We start from the raw sequence: 18,842 nt of genomic DNA, 5'->3' as shown, positions 1-18,842 counted from the left end.
TATTGGGGTATCAGCAGGATGAGGAGTTTGTGCAGGTTGGGAATAGATGGTGATGGGGCTGGAATATGAGAAGTGAAATGTGTCTTTGTTGTATTCTCTGTAGATGAGTCGTGGCTGGAAGAAGTTGTCATGTCGGTCTGGGCCAGATGGAAAAGACGGGAAAAATGAACGATTCCATCAGAGAACATCAGCGGTAAGTCGTTATCTGTAACTGTGCTGTGATTTGTTATATGTTCTGTAGGACTGGTATCTACCACATATGGCGGTAATATCTATGTTGGTCGTTATATCATGAGTAACAGTGCAGTCATCTGCTGAGGTTCTCCTTCAGTATTAGGGTGCATCACCGAGTTGTAATCAAGGTTACCTGGTTAGGGGCCCACTCAGAAGTTTCACCCCCCCTGAACCAAAACCCTAGCTATGCCTCTGACGTGGGTAGTGCTCACTCTGCAAGTAAACTGTGCTAACTGCACATGTGTAATAAAGCAGATGCCGAGACAAGGGAAAGAACTCATGTGACGCTAGATGCAAAGCCCTGACGCTTTCCCTGAGAGGTCTAGCCTGAGGGTTGAACTTGCTCTGTAACTCAACTGTTATGATCTGGTGGCCTAGGAGCAGCATGAGACGTACTCTGGAGAAGGTGGTACCTGTACTGACCGCAGACCCTGAACTTAACACCGCAACTAGAAGTAGCCGTGGAATGTACCTAACACTCCCTAGACATCTCGACACAGCCGGAGGACTAAATACCCCTAGAGATAGAAAAGGGAAAACTATCTTGCCTAAGAGAAAATCCCCAAAGGACAGACAGCCCCCCATAAATATTGACTGTGAGAGGAGAGGGAAATAACATACGCAGACTGAAATCAGGATTTAGCAAAGGAGGCCACTCTAGCTAAATAGAAAGGATAGGACAGAGTACTATGCGGTCAGTATTAAAACACTAGAAAATATCCACCACAGAAAATACAAAATCTCCACATCTAACTAAAGATATGGAGGGTATATCTGCATCTCCAGAGATACCAGTTTGGCTGAAAAAATCCTTATGCAGACCAAGCTGGACAAGACAAAAACATGGAAAAGAACTGAACAATAAAGCCCACAGCATGTGGACTGCAAAAAACAAAGCCAGAACTTATCTTTGTTGAAATGAACAGCAAAGCAGGAGAGACCAGGCAGGGATGTGAATCCTCCAGGAACAATGGACAACTGGCACTGACTAAAGGGTCAAGCAAGACTAAATAGCCCAGTCAGAATTGCACTAAGTGGACTCACCTGATGAATACAGCGATCCAAAGACAGCAGCACTACCACTTATAACCACCGGAGGGAGCCCAAGAGCAGAATTCACAACAGTACCCCCCTTTGAGGAGGGGTCACCGAACCCTCAACAGAGCCCCCAGGCCGATCAGGACGAGCCAAATGAAAGGCACGAACCAAATCGTCAGCATGAACATCGGAGGCAACAACCCAAGAATTATCCTCCTGGCCATAACCCTTCCATTTGACAAGATACTGAAGCTTCCGCCTCGAAATACGAGAATCCAAAATCTTCTCAACCACATATTCCAACTCCCCATCAATCAACACCGGGGCAGGAGGATCAACAGAGGGAACAACGGGCACCACATATTTCCGCAACAAAGATCTATGAAAAACATTATGGATGGAAAAAGATGCTGGAAGGGCCAAACGAAAAGACACAGGATTGATAATCTCAGAAATCCTATAAGGACCAATAAACCGAGACTTGAACTTAAGGGAAGAAACCTTCATAGGAACATGACGGGAAGACAACCAGACCAAAACCCCAACCCGAAGCCGGGAACCAACACACCTACGACTGTTAGCAAAACGTTGAGCCTTTTCCTGAGACAACACCAAATTGTCCACAACATGAGCCCAAATTTGCTGCAACCTGTCAACCACAGAGTCCACCCCAGGACAATCAGAAGGCTCAACCTGCCCTGAAGAAAAACGAGGATGAAAACCAGAATTACAAAAGAAGGGTGAAACCACGGTAGCAGAACTAGCCCGATTATTAAGGGCAAACTCGGAGAATGGCAAGAAAGCCACCCAATCATCCTGACCAGCAGACACAAAGCATCTCAAATAAGTTTCCAAAGTCTGGTTAGTTCGCTCGGTTTGGCCATTTGTCTGAGGATGAAATGCGGAAGAAAAAGACAAATCAATGCCCAGCCTAGCACAAAAGGCGCGCCAAAACCTAGAAACAAACTGGGAACCTCTATCGGACACAATATTCTACGGAATGCCATGCAAACGAACCACATGCTGGAAAAACAACGGAACCAAATCAGAAGAGGAAGGCAATTTAGGCAAAGGTACCAAATGAACCATCTTAGAAAACCGGTCACAAACCACCCAGATAACCGACATCCTCTGGGAAACCGGAAGATCTGAAATAAAATCCATAGAAATATGCGTCCAAGGCCTCTCAGGGACCGGCAAAGGCAAAAGCAACCCACTAGCGTGGGAACAGCAAGGCTTGGCCCGTGCACAAGTCCCACAGGGCTGCAAAAAAGAACGCACATCCCGTGACAAAGAAGGCCACCAAAAGGACCTACCAACCAAATCTCTGGTACCAAATATCCCAGGATGGCCAGCCAACACAGAACAATGAACCTCAGAAATCACTTTTCTAGTCCATCTGTCAGGAACAAACAGTTTCCCCACTGGACAGCGGTCAGGTTTATCAGCCTGAAATTCCTGAAGAACCCGTCGTAAATCAGGGGAGATGGCAGAAAGAATCACCCCTTCCTTCAGAATGCCGACCGGCTCAAGGACCCCAGGGGAATCAGGCAAAAAGCTCCTAGAGAGGGCATCAGCCTTAACATTCTTAGAACCCGGAAGATACGAGACCACAAAATCAAAACGGGAGAAAAAGAGGGACCATCGGGCCTGTCTAGGATTCAGCCGTTTGGCAGACTCGAGGTAAATCAGATTCTTATGATCGGTCAAGACCACAATACGGTGCTTGGACCCCTCAAGCCAATGTCGCCACTCCTCAAATGCCCACTTCATAGCCAACAACTCACAATTGCCGACATCATAATTGCGTTCCGCAGGCGAAAACTTTCAAGAAAAGAAGGCACACGGTTTCATCAAGGAACCATCAGAATTCCTCTGAGACAAAACGGCCCCTGCCCCAATCTCAGAAGCGTCAACCTCCACCTGAAACGGAAGAGAAACATCCGGCTGACGCAACACGGGGGCAGAAGTAAATCGGCGTTTAAGCTCCTGAAAGGCAGAAACAGCCGCAGAGGACCAATTTGTCACATCAGCGCCTTTCTTCGTCAAATCGGTCAGGGGTTTAACCACACTGGAGAAGTTGGCAATGAAACGGCAATAAAAATTAGCAAAGCCCAAAAATTTCTGAAGGCTCTTCACGGATGTGGGCTGGATCCAATCATGAATGGCCTGAACCTTAACCGGATCCATTTCTATAGATGAAGGAGAAAAAATGAAGCCCAAAAAAGAAACCTTCTGTACTCCAAAGAGGCACTTGGACCCCTTCACAAACAAGGCATTATCACGAAGGATCTGAAATACCATCCTGACTTGTTTCACATGAGACTCCCAATCATCTGAAAAAATCAAAATATCATCCAAATATACAATCATGAATTTATCAAGATAATTCCGAAATATATCATGCATGAAGGACTGAAACACAGATGGAGCATTAGAGAGTCAGAATGGCATCACAAGGTATTCAAAATGGCCTTCGGGCGTATTAAACGCAGTTTTCCATTCGTCACCCTGCTTAATACGAACAAGATTATATGCCCCTCGAAGGTCAATCTTAGTAAACCAACTAGCCCCCTTAATCCTAGCAAACAAATCAGAAAGCAAAGGCAAAGGGTATTGGAATTTGACCGTGATCTTATTCAAGAGGCGATAATCAATACAGGGTCTCAAGGAGCCATCCTTCTTGGCAACAAAAAAAAAACCTGCTCCCAATGGTGAAGAAGATGGCCGAATATGCCCCTTCTCCAAAGACTCCTTAACATAACTCCACATGGCGGCATGTTCTGGCACAGACAGGTTGAAAAGTCGGCCCTTAGGGAACTTACAGCCTGGAATCAAGTCAATAGCACAATCACAGTCCCTATGCGGTGGAAGGGAACTGGATTTGGGCTCATCGAATACATTCTGGAAATCTGACAAAAACTCAGGAATTTCAGAAGAGGGGGAGGAGGAAATTGACATCAAAGGAACGTCACCATGAACCCCCTGACAACCCCAACTAGTCACAGACATAGATTTCCAATCCAATACCAGATTATGCACCTGTAACCACGGGAAACCCAGCACAATAGCATCATGCAAATTATGCAACACCAGAAAACGACAATCTTCCTGATGGGCTGGCACCATGCACATGGTCAGCTGTGTCCAAAACTGGGGTTTATTTTTAGCCAACGGTGTAGCATCAATGCCCCTCAAAGGAATAGGACTCTGCAAAGGCTGCAAGGGGAAACCACAACGTCTGGCAAATTCTAAGTCCATTAAGTTTAAAGCGGCGCCTGAATCCACAAATGCCATGACAGAAAATGACGATAATGAGCAGATCAGGGTCACAGATAACAGAAATTTGGGTTGTACAGTACTGATGATAACGGAACTTGAGATTCTCTTGGTACGCTTAGGACAATCAGAAATAACATGAGCAGAATCGCCGCAGTAAAAACACAACCTATTCTGATGTCTGAATCCTTGTCGTTCAGCTCTAGACACAATCCTATCACACTGCATAGGCTCAGGACTGCGGTCGGAAGATAACGCCATAGTGTGCACAAATCTGCGCTCGCGCAAGCGCCGATCAATCTGAATGGCCAGAGACATAGAATCACTCAGACCAGCAGGTGTGAGGAACCCCACCATAACATCTTTAACGGATTCAGAAAGACCCTTTCTGAAAATTGCCGCCAAGGCATCCTCATTCCATTTAGTCAGCACAGACCATTTTCTAAATTTCTGGCAATACGATTCTGCCGCTTCTTGACCCTGCCACAGGGCCAACAAGGTCTTCTCAGCATGATCCACTGAATTAGGTTCATCATACAATAACCCTAGCGCTTGAAAAAAGGTGTCTACATTAAGCAAAGCAGGATTCCCAGATTCCAGGGAAAATGCCCAATCCTGAGGATCGCCACGCAACAGAGAGATGACTATTTTAACCTGCTGGGTGGAATCACCAGAGGAACGGGGTTTCAGAGCAAAAAACAGTTTACAGTTATTTTTAAAGCTCAAAAATTTGGACCTGTCCCCAAAAAACAAATCAGGAGTTGGAATTCTAGGCTCTAAAACTGGAGTCTGAACGATATAATCGGAAATATCCTGTACTCTAGCAGCAAGTTGATCCACATGAGAAGCCAATCCCTGAACATCCATGCCAGCGCCAAACTCCTGAGCCACCCAGAGTTAAAGAGGGAAGAAAAGACACAACAGACTACAGAAAAAAAAGGGCTCAGCACTTTCCTTCCCTTCTTCTGAGATGCGATTAACTCATTGTGGGCCAGTTGTACTGTTATGATCTGGTGGCCTAGGAGCAGCATGAGACGTACTCTGGAGAAGGTGGTACCTGTACTGACCGCAGACCCTGAACTTAACACCGCAACTAGAAGTAGCCGTGGAATGTACCTAACACTCCCTAGACATCTCGACACAGCCGGAGGACTAAATACCCCTAGAGTTAGAAAAGGGAAAACTATCTTGCCTCAGAGAAAATCCCCAAAGGACAGACAGCCCCCCACAAATATTGACTGTGAGAGGAGAGGGAAATAACATACGCAGACTGAAATCAGGATTTAGCAAAGGAGGCCACTCTAGCTAAATAGAAAGGATAGGACAGAGTACTATGCGGTCAGTATTAAAACACTAGAAAATATCCACCACAGAAAATACAAAATCTCCACATCTAACTAAAGATATGGAGGGTATATCGGCATCTCCAGAGATACCAGCTTGGCTGAACAAATCCTTATGCAGACCAAGCTGGACAAGACAAAAACATGGAAAAGAACTGAACAATAAACCCACAGCATGTGGACTGCAAAAAACAAAGCCAGAACTTATCTTTGTTGAAATGAACAGCAAAGCAGGAGAGACCAGGCAGGGATGTGAATCCTCCAGGAACAATGGACAACTGGCACTGACTAAGGGGTCAAGCAAGACTAAATAGCCCAGTCAGAATTGTACTAAGTGGACACACCTGATGAATACAGCGATCCAAAGACAGCAGTGCTACCACTTATAAACACCGGAGGGAGCCCAAGAGCAGAATTCACAACACTCAACTATGCTAACCACACACATGAAGGAAACAGATGCTAAGCTAAGGGGTAGTTACCCAGTCCTAACCCTACCTGCCAACATAACTGCTCTCAGTGTATAGAGTGACACATGCAAACAGAGTGGTAGAGTATCCACTTACCTCGCATACGTGATACTAGTGCGCCCGCGTGTGCCACTAGGGGCCCTTTATACACTAGGCTCCACCCCAAACACTCATGCCCCGTAGGCCGGGACATTGCTCGTGGACCAATCAAGGGCTGCCACCTCACCAGAGCAGCAAACTTCTGACCACCAATGAACAGACGCTACATCACGGACATGCTCAGTTGGGTGAAATCTGGACTTAGACTCCCAAGCGTCAGGCTGCACCTGCCTCTCGCAGATTACCAAAGACTTGGCTGGAGAGCCAGCAGCAACCACACGAATATGACGAGCCAGAGCAAGATGCTGGGACCGAGGTCTGTGCTGAGCAGCACTTGCAGCAGCTGGACCAGAATGGGAGACCACAGCACCAGGCAATGCCTGGGATCTATCCTGCGCAGCGGGAGAATCCCGATGTCTAACACATACTGCCTAAAGTACAGATACCTGGTTTAAAAACAACAGTATTATTATGCTCGATTGGCCAGCAAACTTGCCTGACCTTAACACCAAAGAGAATCTATGGAGTATTGTCAATAGAAAGACGAGAGATACCAGACACAACAAAGCACATGAGCTGAAGGTTGCTATCAAAGCAACCTGGGCTTCCATAACACCTCAGCAGTGCCACTGGCTGATCTCCTCCATGCCACACCACATTGATGCAGCAATTGATGTAAAAGGAGCCCCGACCAAGTATTGAGTGCATTTACTGAACATACATTTCAGTAGGCCAACGTTTTGGACTTTAAAATAATTTTTCAAACTGGTGTGGTAAAGTAGTCAAATTTACTGAGATAATGACTTTTGGGGTTTTATTGCCTGTAAGCCATAATCATCAACATTAACAGAAATAAACTGTTGAAATAGATCACTCTGTTTGTAGTGACTCTATATAATATACAGTATGAGTTTAACTTTTTGTATTGAAGAACTGAAACAAAGTAACTTTTGGATGATATTCTAATTTTGTGAGAATCAACTCTATTTTCCCAATTGTACTTATTATGCACTGGTGTCTGGAGAGACCTCAGACCATAATTATGATTTTTTGCTTCACACTCAATTAACAGTTTTAAAGATTATCTAACATGCTGCAGTGTTTCAGAGTAAAATATAGTTGTTTTAACAAGGGAGCCTGTAGTTATTTAATACAGGTCATGGTTTGGGTAGAAAAAATTTCCTAACAGTCTCATTTTTACTGTTGAAAAATAACACAATCCTGCATAACATACAAACAAATGAAACACATACCTGCCAAGGTACTTTTTCATCAGGCACAGGAAAACGCACAACATTGGAGTCAGGGTAATGAATATTCCTCGCATTGATGTGGCTTGAAGAAATAAAAGTTTCATCTTTGTCCTTTAAATCTATTTCACCTAGTAGCTTACTGGACACTATTAGAAGTAAAAGTACAAGAAGTAAAATAAAGGGTTGTCTCAACAAGATAAATAGATAAAATTGCAAACTGTTAGTAAAAAAAAAAAATCTACTTTAAAATTTACCTCCTATTAAAAATCCTCTCCATTCTTAAGAAAGAAGGAATTTTTTTATTCTGTAATTTCATTGTTTAATGGTCAAAAGAAGACTCATGCCCATCAAGTTCAAGCTATTGCCTAAAGTGGAAAAATGTAAACCCAACTTAAAATATGGTAGTTTCCTTGATCAACTTCCCATCTCCAAACTTTAGTTCTCATAACCTATAATATTATTTATGTATATTTTTTCAGTGAATCAACCTATATCTCCATGTTGTTCCATAATCTCACAACTTGCACAGTAAAAAATAGTCATCTGTGATGCTGCTTAACCCCTTAATGACTGAGCCAATTTTGACCTTAATAACCAAGCTAAATTTTACAATTCTGACCAGTGTTACTTCATGTGGTAATAACTCTGGAACACTTCAAGGTATCCCACTGATTCTGATCATGTTTTTATCTTGGCATATTGTACTTCTTGATAGTGGTAACATTTATTATTATTATTTATTGTTATAGTGCCATTTATTCCATGGCGCTTTACATGTGAGGAGGGGTATACATAATAAAAACAAGTACAATAATCTTAAACAATACAAGTCATAACTGGTACAGGAGGAGTGAGGACCCTGCCCGCGAAGGCTCACAATCTACAAGGGATGGGTGAGAATACAGTAGGTGAGGATAGAGCTGGTCATGCAGCGGTTTGGTCGATCGGTGGTTACTGCAGGTTGTAGGCTTGTCGGAAGAGGTGGGTCTTCAGGTTCTTTTTGAAGATTTCGATGGTAGGCGAGAGTCTGATGTGTTGTGGTAGAGGGTTCCAGAGTAGGGGTGATACGCGAGAGAAATCTTGTATACGATTGTGGGAAGAGGAGATAAGAGGGGAGTAGAGAAGGAGATCTTGTGAGGATCGGAGGTTGCGTGTAGGTAAGTACTGGGGGACGAGGTCACAGATGTATGGAGGAGACAGGTTGTGGATGGCTTTGTATGTCATGGTTAGAGTTTTGTACTGGAGTCTCTGGGCAATGGGGAGCCAGTGAAGGGATTGACAGAGGGGAGAGGCAGGGGAATAGCAGGGAGACAGGTGGATTAGTCGGGCAGCAGAGTTTAGAATAGATTGGAGGGGTGCGAGAGTGTTCTAGGGGAGGCCACAGAGCAGGAGGTTGCAGTAGTCAAGGCGAGAGATGATGAGGGCATGGACTAGGGTTTTTGCAGATTCTTGGTTGAGGAATGAACGGATTCGTGAAATATTTTCGAGTTGAAGTTGGCAGGAAGTGGAAAGGGCTTGGATATGTGGTTTGAAGGAGAGATCAGCATCAAGGATTACCCCGGGGCAGCGAGCTTGTGGGACTGGGGAGAGTGGGCAGCCATTTACTGTAATAGTTAGGTTCGTTGGGGGGGTCGTGTGAGATGGGGGAAAGATGATGAATTCTGTTTTGTCCATGTTAAGTTTCAGAAATCTAGCGGAAAAGAAGGATGAAATAGTGGGCAGACATTGAGGGATTCTGGTTAGTAGGGAGGTGATATCTGGTCCAGAGATGTAGATCTGTGTGTCATCAGCATAGAGGTGATACTGAAAGCCATGAGATTCTATGAGCTGTCCCAGGCCAAAGGTGTAAATGGAGAAGAGCAGGGGCCCAAGGACTGAACCTTGTGGGACTCCGACAGATAGGGGGCGAGGTGAGGAGGTGGTGTGTGAGTGGGAGACGCTGAATGTTCGGTCTGTTAGGTATGATGAGATTCAGGATAGGGACAAGTATGTGATGCCAAGGGATGAGAGGGTCTGTAATAATAGGGAATGGTCCACTGTGTCAAAGGCAGCCGACAGGTCGAGGAGGAGAACAGAGTAGTGTCACTTGCTCTTGGCGGTTAAGAGGTCGTTGGTGACCTTAGTTAGGGCAGTTTCAGTGGAATGGTGTGACTGGAAGCCAGATTGTAAGCGGTCAAAGAGGGAGCAAGAAGAGAGATGGGAGGACAGTTCAAGGTAGACGTGTTGCTCCAGTAGTTTGGATGCATAAGGGAGAAGTGATATAGGGCGATAGCTAGATACAGAGGATGGGTCAAGAGAGGGCTTTTTGAGGATAGGTGTGATGGAGGCATGTTTAAAGCTTGAGGGGAAACACCAGTTGTTAGTGATAGGTTAAAGAGATGGGTTAGGGTTGGGATGAAGACTGTGGTGAGGTTTGGGATGAGGTGGGATGGGAGCGGGTCAAGTGCACAGGTGGTGAGATGTGATCTTGAGAGTAGAGTGGAGAGTTGATCTTCTGTAATGGTGGAGAAGTTGGTTTTGGAGGTGGAGGGCAGGGAAGTCGGGAGGAAGGGCTCTGGGGCTTGTTGACCAAAACTGTCTCTGATGCTATCAATCTTCTGCTTGAAGAATGAGGCAAAGTCTTCAGCGGAGATAAGTGGGGAGGGAGGAGGTGCTGTGGGATGGAGGAGATAATTGAAGGTGTTGAATAACTGTTTAGGGTTGTGAGACAGGGAGGATATGAGAGATGAGAAGTAGGTTTGTTTAGCTGCGGCGAGTGTGGTCTTGAAAGTAGTGAGGGACTGTTTGAATGCGATGAAGTGGTCGTTGGAGTGGGATCTTTTCCATCTGCGCTCAGCAGCCCTGGAAGCTCGCCTCAGTTCTTTGGTCAGGCTGGTGTGCCAGGGCTGTCTGTTGATTTTGTGAGCTTTGGTATGTGTAAGTGGGGCAGCAGATTCCAAAGCTACAGCTATTGTGGTGTTATATAGAGCGGCAGCGTCATCCGCATTGTGTATGGAACTTATGTCTGTGAGAGGGAGGATGGATTCAGAGAATGAATGTAGGTCAAGATGTTTTAGATTTCTGCGAGGGTGTGAAAGTTTGTGGGGTGGGGATTGTAGACATGGAGTGGAGAGAGATGAGAATGTGAGAAGGTTGTGGTCAGAGAGAGGAAGAGGTGAGTTAGAGAGGTTAGATAGGGCGCAGAGGCGGGTGAAGATGAGGTCCAGTGTGTGACCATCTTTGTGAGTGGCTGCAGAAGACCATTGAGTGAGGCCGAAGGAGGAAGTGAGAGATAGAAGTTTAGTGGCAGCTGAGAGGGAAGTGTCAATGGGGATGTTGAAATCGCCCATGATGATATTGGGGATGTCTGCAGAAAGGAAATGAAGTAGCCAGGTGGTGAAGTGGTCAAAGAAGGTGGTGGCTGGCCCTGGGGGGCGGTGAATGGCAGCCAGTTGGAGGTTGGAGGGGGAGTAGATGCGCACAGAGTGCACCTCAAAGGAAGGGAGGGTAACAGAGGGTGGCAGTGGGATTGGGGTGAAGGAGCAGTTATCTGACAGGAGAAAACCAACTCCTCCGCCATGCTTGCTGCTGGGGCGGGGTGTGTGAGAAAGGTGGAAGCCACCATAAGAGAGTGCAGCAGGGGAGGCTGTGTCAGAAGGGGTGATGTTATGACCCCAATGGCGAGGGTCTCAGAGAAATAGGTAAGTCTGCGAAGTACAAAAATCCAGCTCATAGGGCAGTGGTAACTGGGTTGACCATATATCTACTCCTAACGCCAACACTAGAAGTAGCCGGGGAACATGCCTACGTTGGTCGCTAGATGTCTCGCGCCAGCCGGAGAACTAACTACCCCTAGAAGAGGAAAACAAAGACCTCTCTTGCCTCCAGAGAAAGGACCCCAAAAGTAGGATACAAGCCCCCCACAAATAATAACGGTGAGGTAAGAGGAAATGACAAACATAGAAATGAACTAGGTTTAGCAAAGAGAGGCCCGCTTACTAATAGCAGAATGTAGTAAGATAACTTATATGGTCAACAAAAACCCTATCAAACATCCACGCTGGAAATTCAAGAACCCCCGAACCGTCTAACGGCCTGGGGGGAGAACACCAGCTCCCTAGAGCTTCCAGCAAGGACAGGATACAGATTAAGTACAAGCTGGACAAAAATGCAAACAAAAACAAATAACAAAAAGCAAGAAAGCAGACTTAGCTTAATCTAGCAGGAACCAGGATCAGTAGACAAGAGCACAACAGATTAGCTCTGATTACAACGTTGCCAGGCATGGAACTGAAGGTCCAGGGAGCTTATATAGCAACACCCCTGAACTAACGGCCCAGGTGAGCATACAAGGGATGACTGACATATCCAGAGTCAAATCACTAGTAACCACTAGAGGGAGCCAAAAAGCAAATTCACAACAGTACCCCCTCCTTAGTGAGGGGTCACCGAACCCTCACCAAGACGACCAGGGCGATCAGGATGAGCGGCGTGAAAGGCCCGAACTAAATCGGCCGCATGCACATCAGAGGCGACCACCCAGGAATTATCCTCCTGACCATAGCCCTTCCACTTGACCAGGTACTGAAGCCTCCGCCTGGAGAGACGAGAATCTAAGATCTTCTCCACCACGTACTCCAACTCGCCCTCAACCAACACCGGAGCAGGAGGCTCAGCAGAAGGAACCACAGGCACAACGTACCGCCGCAACAAGGACCTATGAAATACGTTGTGAATGGCAAACGACACCGGAAGATCCAGGCGAAAGGACACAGGATTAAGGATTTCCAATATCTTGTACGGACCAATGAAGCGAGGCTTAAATTTGGGAGAGGAGACCTTCATAGGAACAAATCGAGAAGACAGCCATACCAAATCCCCAACACGAAGTCGGGGACCCACACCGCGGCGGCGGTTGGCAAAACGCTGAGCCTTCTCCTGTGACAACTTCAAGTTGTCCACCACATGATTCCAGATCTGCTGCAACCTATCTACCACAGAATCCACCCCAAGACAGTCAGAAGGCTCCACATGTCCCGAGGAAAAACGAGGGTGGAAACCAGAGTTGCAGAAAAATGGCGAAACCAAGGTGGCGGAACTAGCCCGATTATTAAGGGCAAATTCAGCCAACGGCAAGAAGGTCACCCAATCATCCTGATCAGAAGAGACAAAACACCTCAAATAAGCCTCCAGAGTCTGATTAGTTCGCTCCGTTTGTCCATTAGTCTGTGGATGAAAGGCGGACGAAAATGACAAATCAATGCCCATCCTACCACAAAAGGATCGCCAGAACCTGGAAACAAACTGGGATCCTCTGTCCGACACAATATTCTCAGGAATGCCGTGTAAACGGACCACGTTCTGGAAGAACACAGGAACCAGATCGGAAGAGGAAGGCAGCTTAGGCAAAGGAACCAAATGGACCATCTTGGAGAAACGATCACATATCACCAAGATGACAGACATGCCCCGAGACACCAGAAGATCAGAAATGAAATCCATAGAGATGTGTGTCCAAGGTCTCTTCGGGACAGGCAAGGGCAAGAGCAACCCGCTGGCACGAGAACAGCAAGGCTTAGCTCGAGCACAAGTCCCACAGGACTGCACAAAAGACCGCACATCCCTAGACAAGGACGGCCACCAAAAGGACCTGGCCACCAGATCCCTGGTGCCAAAAATTCCCGGGTGCCCTGCCAACACCGAGGAATGAACCTCGGAAATGACTCTACTGGTCCACCTAGCAGGCACAAACAATCTGTCAGGTGGACAAGAGTCAGGCCTACCAGCCTGAAATCTCTGCAACACACGTCGCAGATCCGGAGAAATAGCTGACAAGATAACTCCTTCCTTAAGAATACCCACAGGTTCAGCGACTCCAGGAGCATCAGGCACAAAGCTCCTAGACAGAGCATCGGCCTTCACATTCTTCGAACCTGGTAAATACGAGACCACAAAGTCAAAACGGGAGAAAAACAATGACCAGCGGGCCTGTCTAGGATTCAGGCGTTTAGCAGACTCGAGATACATCAGATTTTTGTGATCAGTCAAAACCACCACACGATGCTTAGCACCCTCGAGCCAATGACGCCACTCCTCAAATGCCCACTTCATGGCCAACAACTCCCGATTGCCCACATCATAATTTCGCTCTGCAGGCGAAAACTTCCTAGAGAAAAAGGCACAAGGTCTCATAGTAGAGCAACCAGGACCTCTCTGAGACAAAACGGCCCCTGCCCCAATCTCCGAAGCATCCACCTCAACCTGAAAGGGCAGTGAGACATCAGGCTGGCACAAAACAGGCGCCGAAGTAAACTGGCGTTTCAACTCCTGGAAAGCCTCCACGGCAGCAGGAGCCCAGTTAGCTACATCAGAGCCTTTCTTGGTCATATCCGTCAAAGGTTTAACAACGCTAGAAAAATTAGCGATAAAACGACGGTAAAAGTTAGCAAAACCCAAGAACTTCTGAAGACTCTTAACTGACGAGGGCTGAGTCCAATCATGAATAGCTCGGACCTTGACTGGGTCCATCTCCACAGCAGAAGGAGAAAAAATGAACCCTAAAAAGGGAACCTTCTGTACACCAAAGAGACACTTTGAGCCTTTAACAAACAAAGAATTTTCACGCAAAATCTTGAAAACCATCCTGACCTGTTCTACATGTGAGTCCCAATCATCAGAAAAAAACAGAATATCGTCCAGATAAACGATCAAAAATTTATCCAGATACTTCCGGAAAATGTCATGCATAAAGGACTGAGAAACTGAAGGCGCATTAGAGAGCCCAAAAGGCATCACCAAGTACTCAAAATGACCTTCGGGCGTATTGAATGCGGTTTTCCATTCATCTCCTTGCTTAATGCGCACAAGGTTGTACGCACCACGAAGATCTATCTTGGTGAACCACTTGGCACCTTTAATCCGGGCAAACAAGTCTGACAACAGCGGCAAAGGATACTGAAATTTGACAGTGATCTTATTTAAGAGCCGATAGTCAATACAAGGCCTCAAAGATCCGTCCTTTTTGGCCACAAAAAAGAATCCCGCACCAAGAGGGGAAGAAGAAGGACGGATATGCCCCTTCTCCAGAGACTCTCTAATATATGAACGCATAGCGGTATGTTCAGGTACCGACAGGTTAAATAATCTTCCCTTAGGAAACTTACTGCCTGGAACCAACTCTATTGCGCAGTCACACTCCCTATGAGGAGGCAGTGCACTGGACCTGGACTCGCTGAAAACATCCTGATAATCAGACAAATACTCCGGAACTTCCGAAGGCGTAGAAGAAGCAATAGACACGGGCAGGGAATCCCCATGATTTCCACGACATCCCCAACTTGACACTGACATGGCCTTCCAATCCAAGACTGGATTATGGGTCTGCAACCATGGCAACCCCAAAACAACCAAATCATGCATTTTATGCAAAACAAGAAAACGTATAACCTCCCGATGTTCAGGAGTCATACACATGGTAACCTGTGTCCAAAACTGCGGTTTATTTTCTGCCAACGGCGTAGCATCAATACCCCTAAGAGGGATTGGATTTTCTAATGGCTCAAGAACCAAACCACAGCGCTTGGCAAATGACAGATCCATAAGACTCAGGGCAGCACCTGAATCTACAAACGCCATGGCAGGATAAGATGACAGTGAACAAATCAAAGTTACAGATAGAATAAATTTAGGTTGCAAATTACCGACGGTGACAGGACTAACAACCTTAGTTAGACGTTTAGAGCATGCTGAGATAACATGTGTAGAATCACCACAGTAGTAACACAAGCCATTCTGGCGTCTATGAATTTTCTGCTCATTTCTAGTCAGGATTCTATCACATTGCATTAAATCAGGTGTTTGTTCAGACAGCACCATAGGTGAATTTGCGGTTTTTCTATCACATTGCCTTAAATCAGGTGCCTGTTCAGACAACACCATAAGGGAATTTGCGGTTTTGCGCTCCCGCAACCGCCGGTCAATTTGAATAGCCAGGGCCATGGAATCATTTAGACCTGTGGGAATAGGGAAACCCACCATCACATTCTTAATGGCTTCAGAAAGGCCATTTCTAAAATTTGCGGCCAGTGCACACTCGTTCCACTGAGTCAGCACGGACCATTTCCGAAATTTTTGGCAATACACTTCAGCCTCGTCCTGACCCTGAGACATAGCCAGCAAGGCTTTTTCTGCTTGAATCTCAAGATTGGATTCCTCATAAAGTAAACCGAGCGCCAGAAAAAACGCATCAATATCCGCCAATGCCGGATCTCCTGGCGCCAGCGAGAAGGCCCAATCCTGAGGGTCGCCCCGTAAAAAAGACATAACAATTTTCACTTGCTGAACGGAGTCTCCAGATGAACAAGGTCTCAGGGACAAAAATAATTTACAATTATTCCTGAAATTTCTAAACTTAAATCGGTCTCCGAAAAACAATTCAGGAATCGGTATCTTAGGTTCTGACATAGGATTTCTGGTAACATAATCTTGTATGCCCTGCACACGAGCAGCAAGCTGGTCCACACTTGTAATCAAGGTCTGGACATTCATGTCTGCAGCAAGCTTGAGCAATTCAGAGGTAAAGGGGAAAAGAAAAAAAAATGAGAGAGAGAAAAAAAAAAAACTCAAAATTTTCTTTCTTATAATCCCGCTTCTGCAATGCATTTAACATTTAATACTGGCCTGGCAAACTGTTATGACCCCAATGGCGAGGGGTCTCAGAGAAATAGGTAAGTCTGCGAAGTACAAAAATCCAGCTCATAGGGCAGTGGTAACTGGGTTGACCATATATCTACTCCTAACGCCAACACTAGAAGTAGCCGGGGAACATGCCTACGTTGGTCGCTAGATGTCTCGCGCCAGCCGGAGAACTAACTACCCCTAGAAGAGGAAAACAAAGACCTCTCTTGCCTCCAGAGAAAGGACCCCAAAAGTAGGATACAAGCCCCCCACAAATAATAACGGTGAGGTAAGAGGAAATGACAAACATAGAAATGAACTAGGTTTAGCAAAGAGAGGCCCGCTTACTAATAGCAGAATGTAGTAAGATAACTTATATGGTCAACAAAAACCCTATCAAACATCCACGCTGGAAATTCAAGAACCCTCGAACCGTCTAACGGCCTGGGGGGAGAACACCAGCTCCCTAGAGCTTCCAGCAAGGACAGGATACAGATTAAGTACAAGCTGGACAAAAATGCAAACAAAAACAAATAACAAAAAGCAAGAAAGCAGACTTAGCTTAATCTAGCAGAAACCAGGATCAGTAGACAAGAGCACAACAGATTAGCTCTGATTACAACGTTGCCAGGCATGGAACTGAAGGTCCAGGGAGCTTATATAGCAACACCCCTGAACTAACGGCCCAGGTGAGCATACAAGGGATGACTGACATATCCAGAGTCAAATCACTAGTAACCACTAGAGGGAGCCAAAAAGCAAATTCACAACAGGGTGAGCCAGGTTTCGGTGATGGCGAGGAAGGAAAGTTTGGTAGTAACAAAAAGATCATGGATGTAGGGAAGCTTGTTACAGACAGAGCGAGCATTCCACAGAGCTCCTGTTAGTGGGACTGGAGAAGTGGGGGCTGGGCGAATGGGTATAAGGTTAGAGAGGTTATGGGAGTTTGTGATGGAGCGTGGGTGGGAGGTAGAAATGACTGTGGGAATATGGTGAGGAGGACCAGGATTTGGAGAGATATCACCAGCAGTGAGAAGGAGCAGAGATAGTGTTAGCAGGTGGGAGCAGGAGAGGGCGTGAGGGGGCTGCCTGTGCTTTGAGACAGAGGATTGTATGTTAAGGAACAGTTCTGAGGAGGAGGTGAGATGGATGGGGAGGATTGAAGAGGAGATGAACAGTTCCATGACTTGTGTTTATACACTCACCGGCCACTTTATTAGGTACACCATGCTAGTAACGGGTTGGACCCCCTTTTGCCTTCAGAACTGCCTCAATTCTTCGTGGCATAGATTCAACAAGGTGCTGGAAGCATTCCTCAGAGATTTTGGTCCATATTGACATGATGGCATCACACAGTTGCCGCAGATTTGTCAGCTGCACATCCCAAAGATGCTCCATACAAGGCAGGATGGATCCATGCTTTCATGTTGTTTACGCCAAATTCTGACCCTACCATCCGAATGTCGCAGCAGAAATCGAGACTCATCAGACCAAGCAACGTTTTTCCAATCTTCTACTGTCCAATTTCGATGAGCTTGTACAAATTGTAGCCTCAGTTTCCTGTTCTTAGCTGAAAGGAGTGGTACCCGGTGTGGTCTTCTGCTGCTGTAGCCCATCTGCCTCAAAGTTCGACGCACTGTGCGTTCAGAGATGCTCTTAGGCCTACCTTGGTTGTAACGGGTGGCGATTTGAGTCACTGTTGCCTTTCTATCAGCTCGAACCAGTCTGCCCATTCTCCTCTGACCTCTGGCATCAACAAGGCATTTCCGCCCACAGAACTGCCGCTCACTGGATTTTTTTTTCTTTTTCGGACCGTTCTCTGTAAACCCTAGAGATGGTTGTGCGTGAAAATCCCAGTAGATCAGCAGTTTCTGAAATACTCAGACCAGCCCTTCTGGCACCAACAACCATGCCACGTTCAAAGGCACTCAAATCACCTTTCTTCCCCATACTGATGCTCGGTTTGAACTGCAGGAGATTGTCTTGACCATGTCTACATGCCTAAATGCACTGAGTTGCCGCCATGTGATTGGCTGATTAGAAATTAAGTGTTAACAAGAAGTTGGACAGGTGTACCTAATAAAGTGGCCAGTGAGTGTATATGAAAAAATTGAAATTTGGCAAAAATGTTGCAATTTTCAAACTTTTAATTTTTGTGCCCTTAAGGCTCCAATCACACATCAGTTTTTAGCCATCAGTCACCATCCGTTGGCTCGACGGATCAACGGATCCATCGCAGATTGTGAAAATCAGATGCGATGGATTCGTTTTTTCAACGGATCCGACTAGAGGATCTGGCTAAATAAATTGGAACATGCTCAGTTAAAAAAACGGAATCCGTCACCGGATTCCATCATTTGACGGATCCGGTGCCCATAGGCTTCTATTCGAGCAAATGACGAAAGGCAATGGATCCATCGCTGTCCTTTTTTTCGACATACACAAAAAACGTTACCTTGTCCGTTGTCTCC

At 46.1% G+C, this 18,842-nt stretch overlaps 1 protein-coding gene across 2 annotated transcripts in view; it reads right to left on the bottom strand.

Annotated features, from left to right (window-relative positions):
- The window catches only part of LOC143786355 (transient receptor potential cation channel subfamily M member 2-like), a 1,952,850-nt gene that overhangs the window by 786,694 nt on the left and 1,147,314 nt on the right, over positions 1-18,842 (bottom strand). For both annotated transcript variants that reach the window (XM_077275686.1, XM_077275685.1), the window contains one exon: positions 7,717-7,862. In XM_077275686.1, the coding sequence (XP_077131801.1) occupies positions 7,717-7,862 (146 nt within the window). The remainder of the gene's footprint in view (positions 1-7,716; positions 7,863-18,842) is intronic.

The sequence above is a fragment of the Ranitomeya variabilis genome, chromosome 7, assembly GCF_051348905.1.
Source record: "Ranitomeya variabilis isolate aRanVar5 chromosome 7, aRanVar5.hap1, whole genome shotgun sequence".
In the NCBI taxonomy this organism is placed as follows: domain Eukaryota; kingdom Metazoa; phylum Chordata; class Amphibia; order Anura; family Dendrobatidae; genus Ranitomeya; species Ranitomeya variabilis.
Note: the sequence above shows the minus strand (reverse complement) of the source record. Positions and strands in the feature narration are given on the sequence as shown.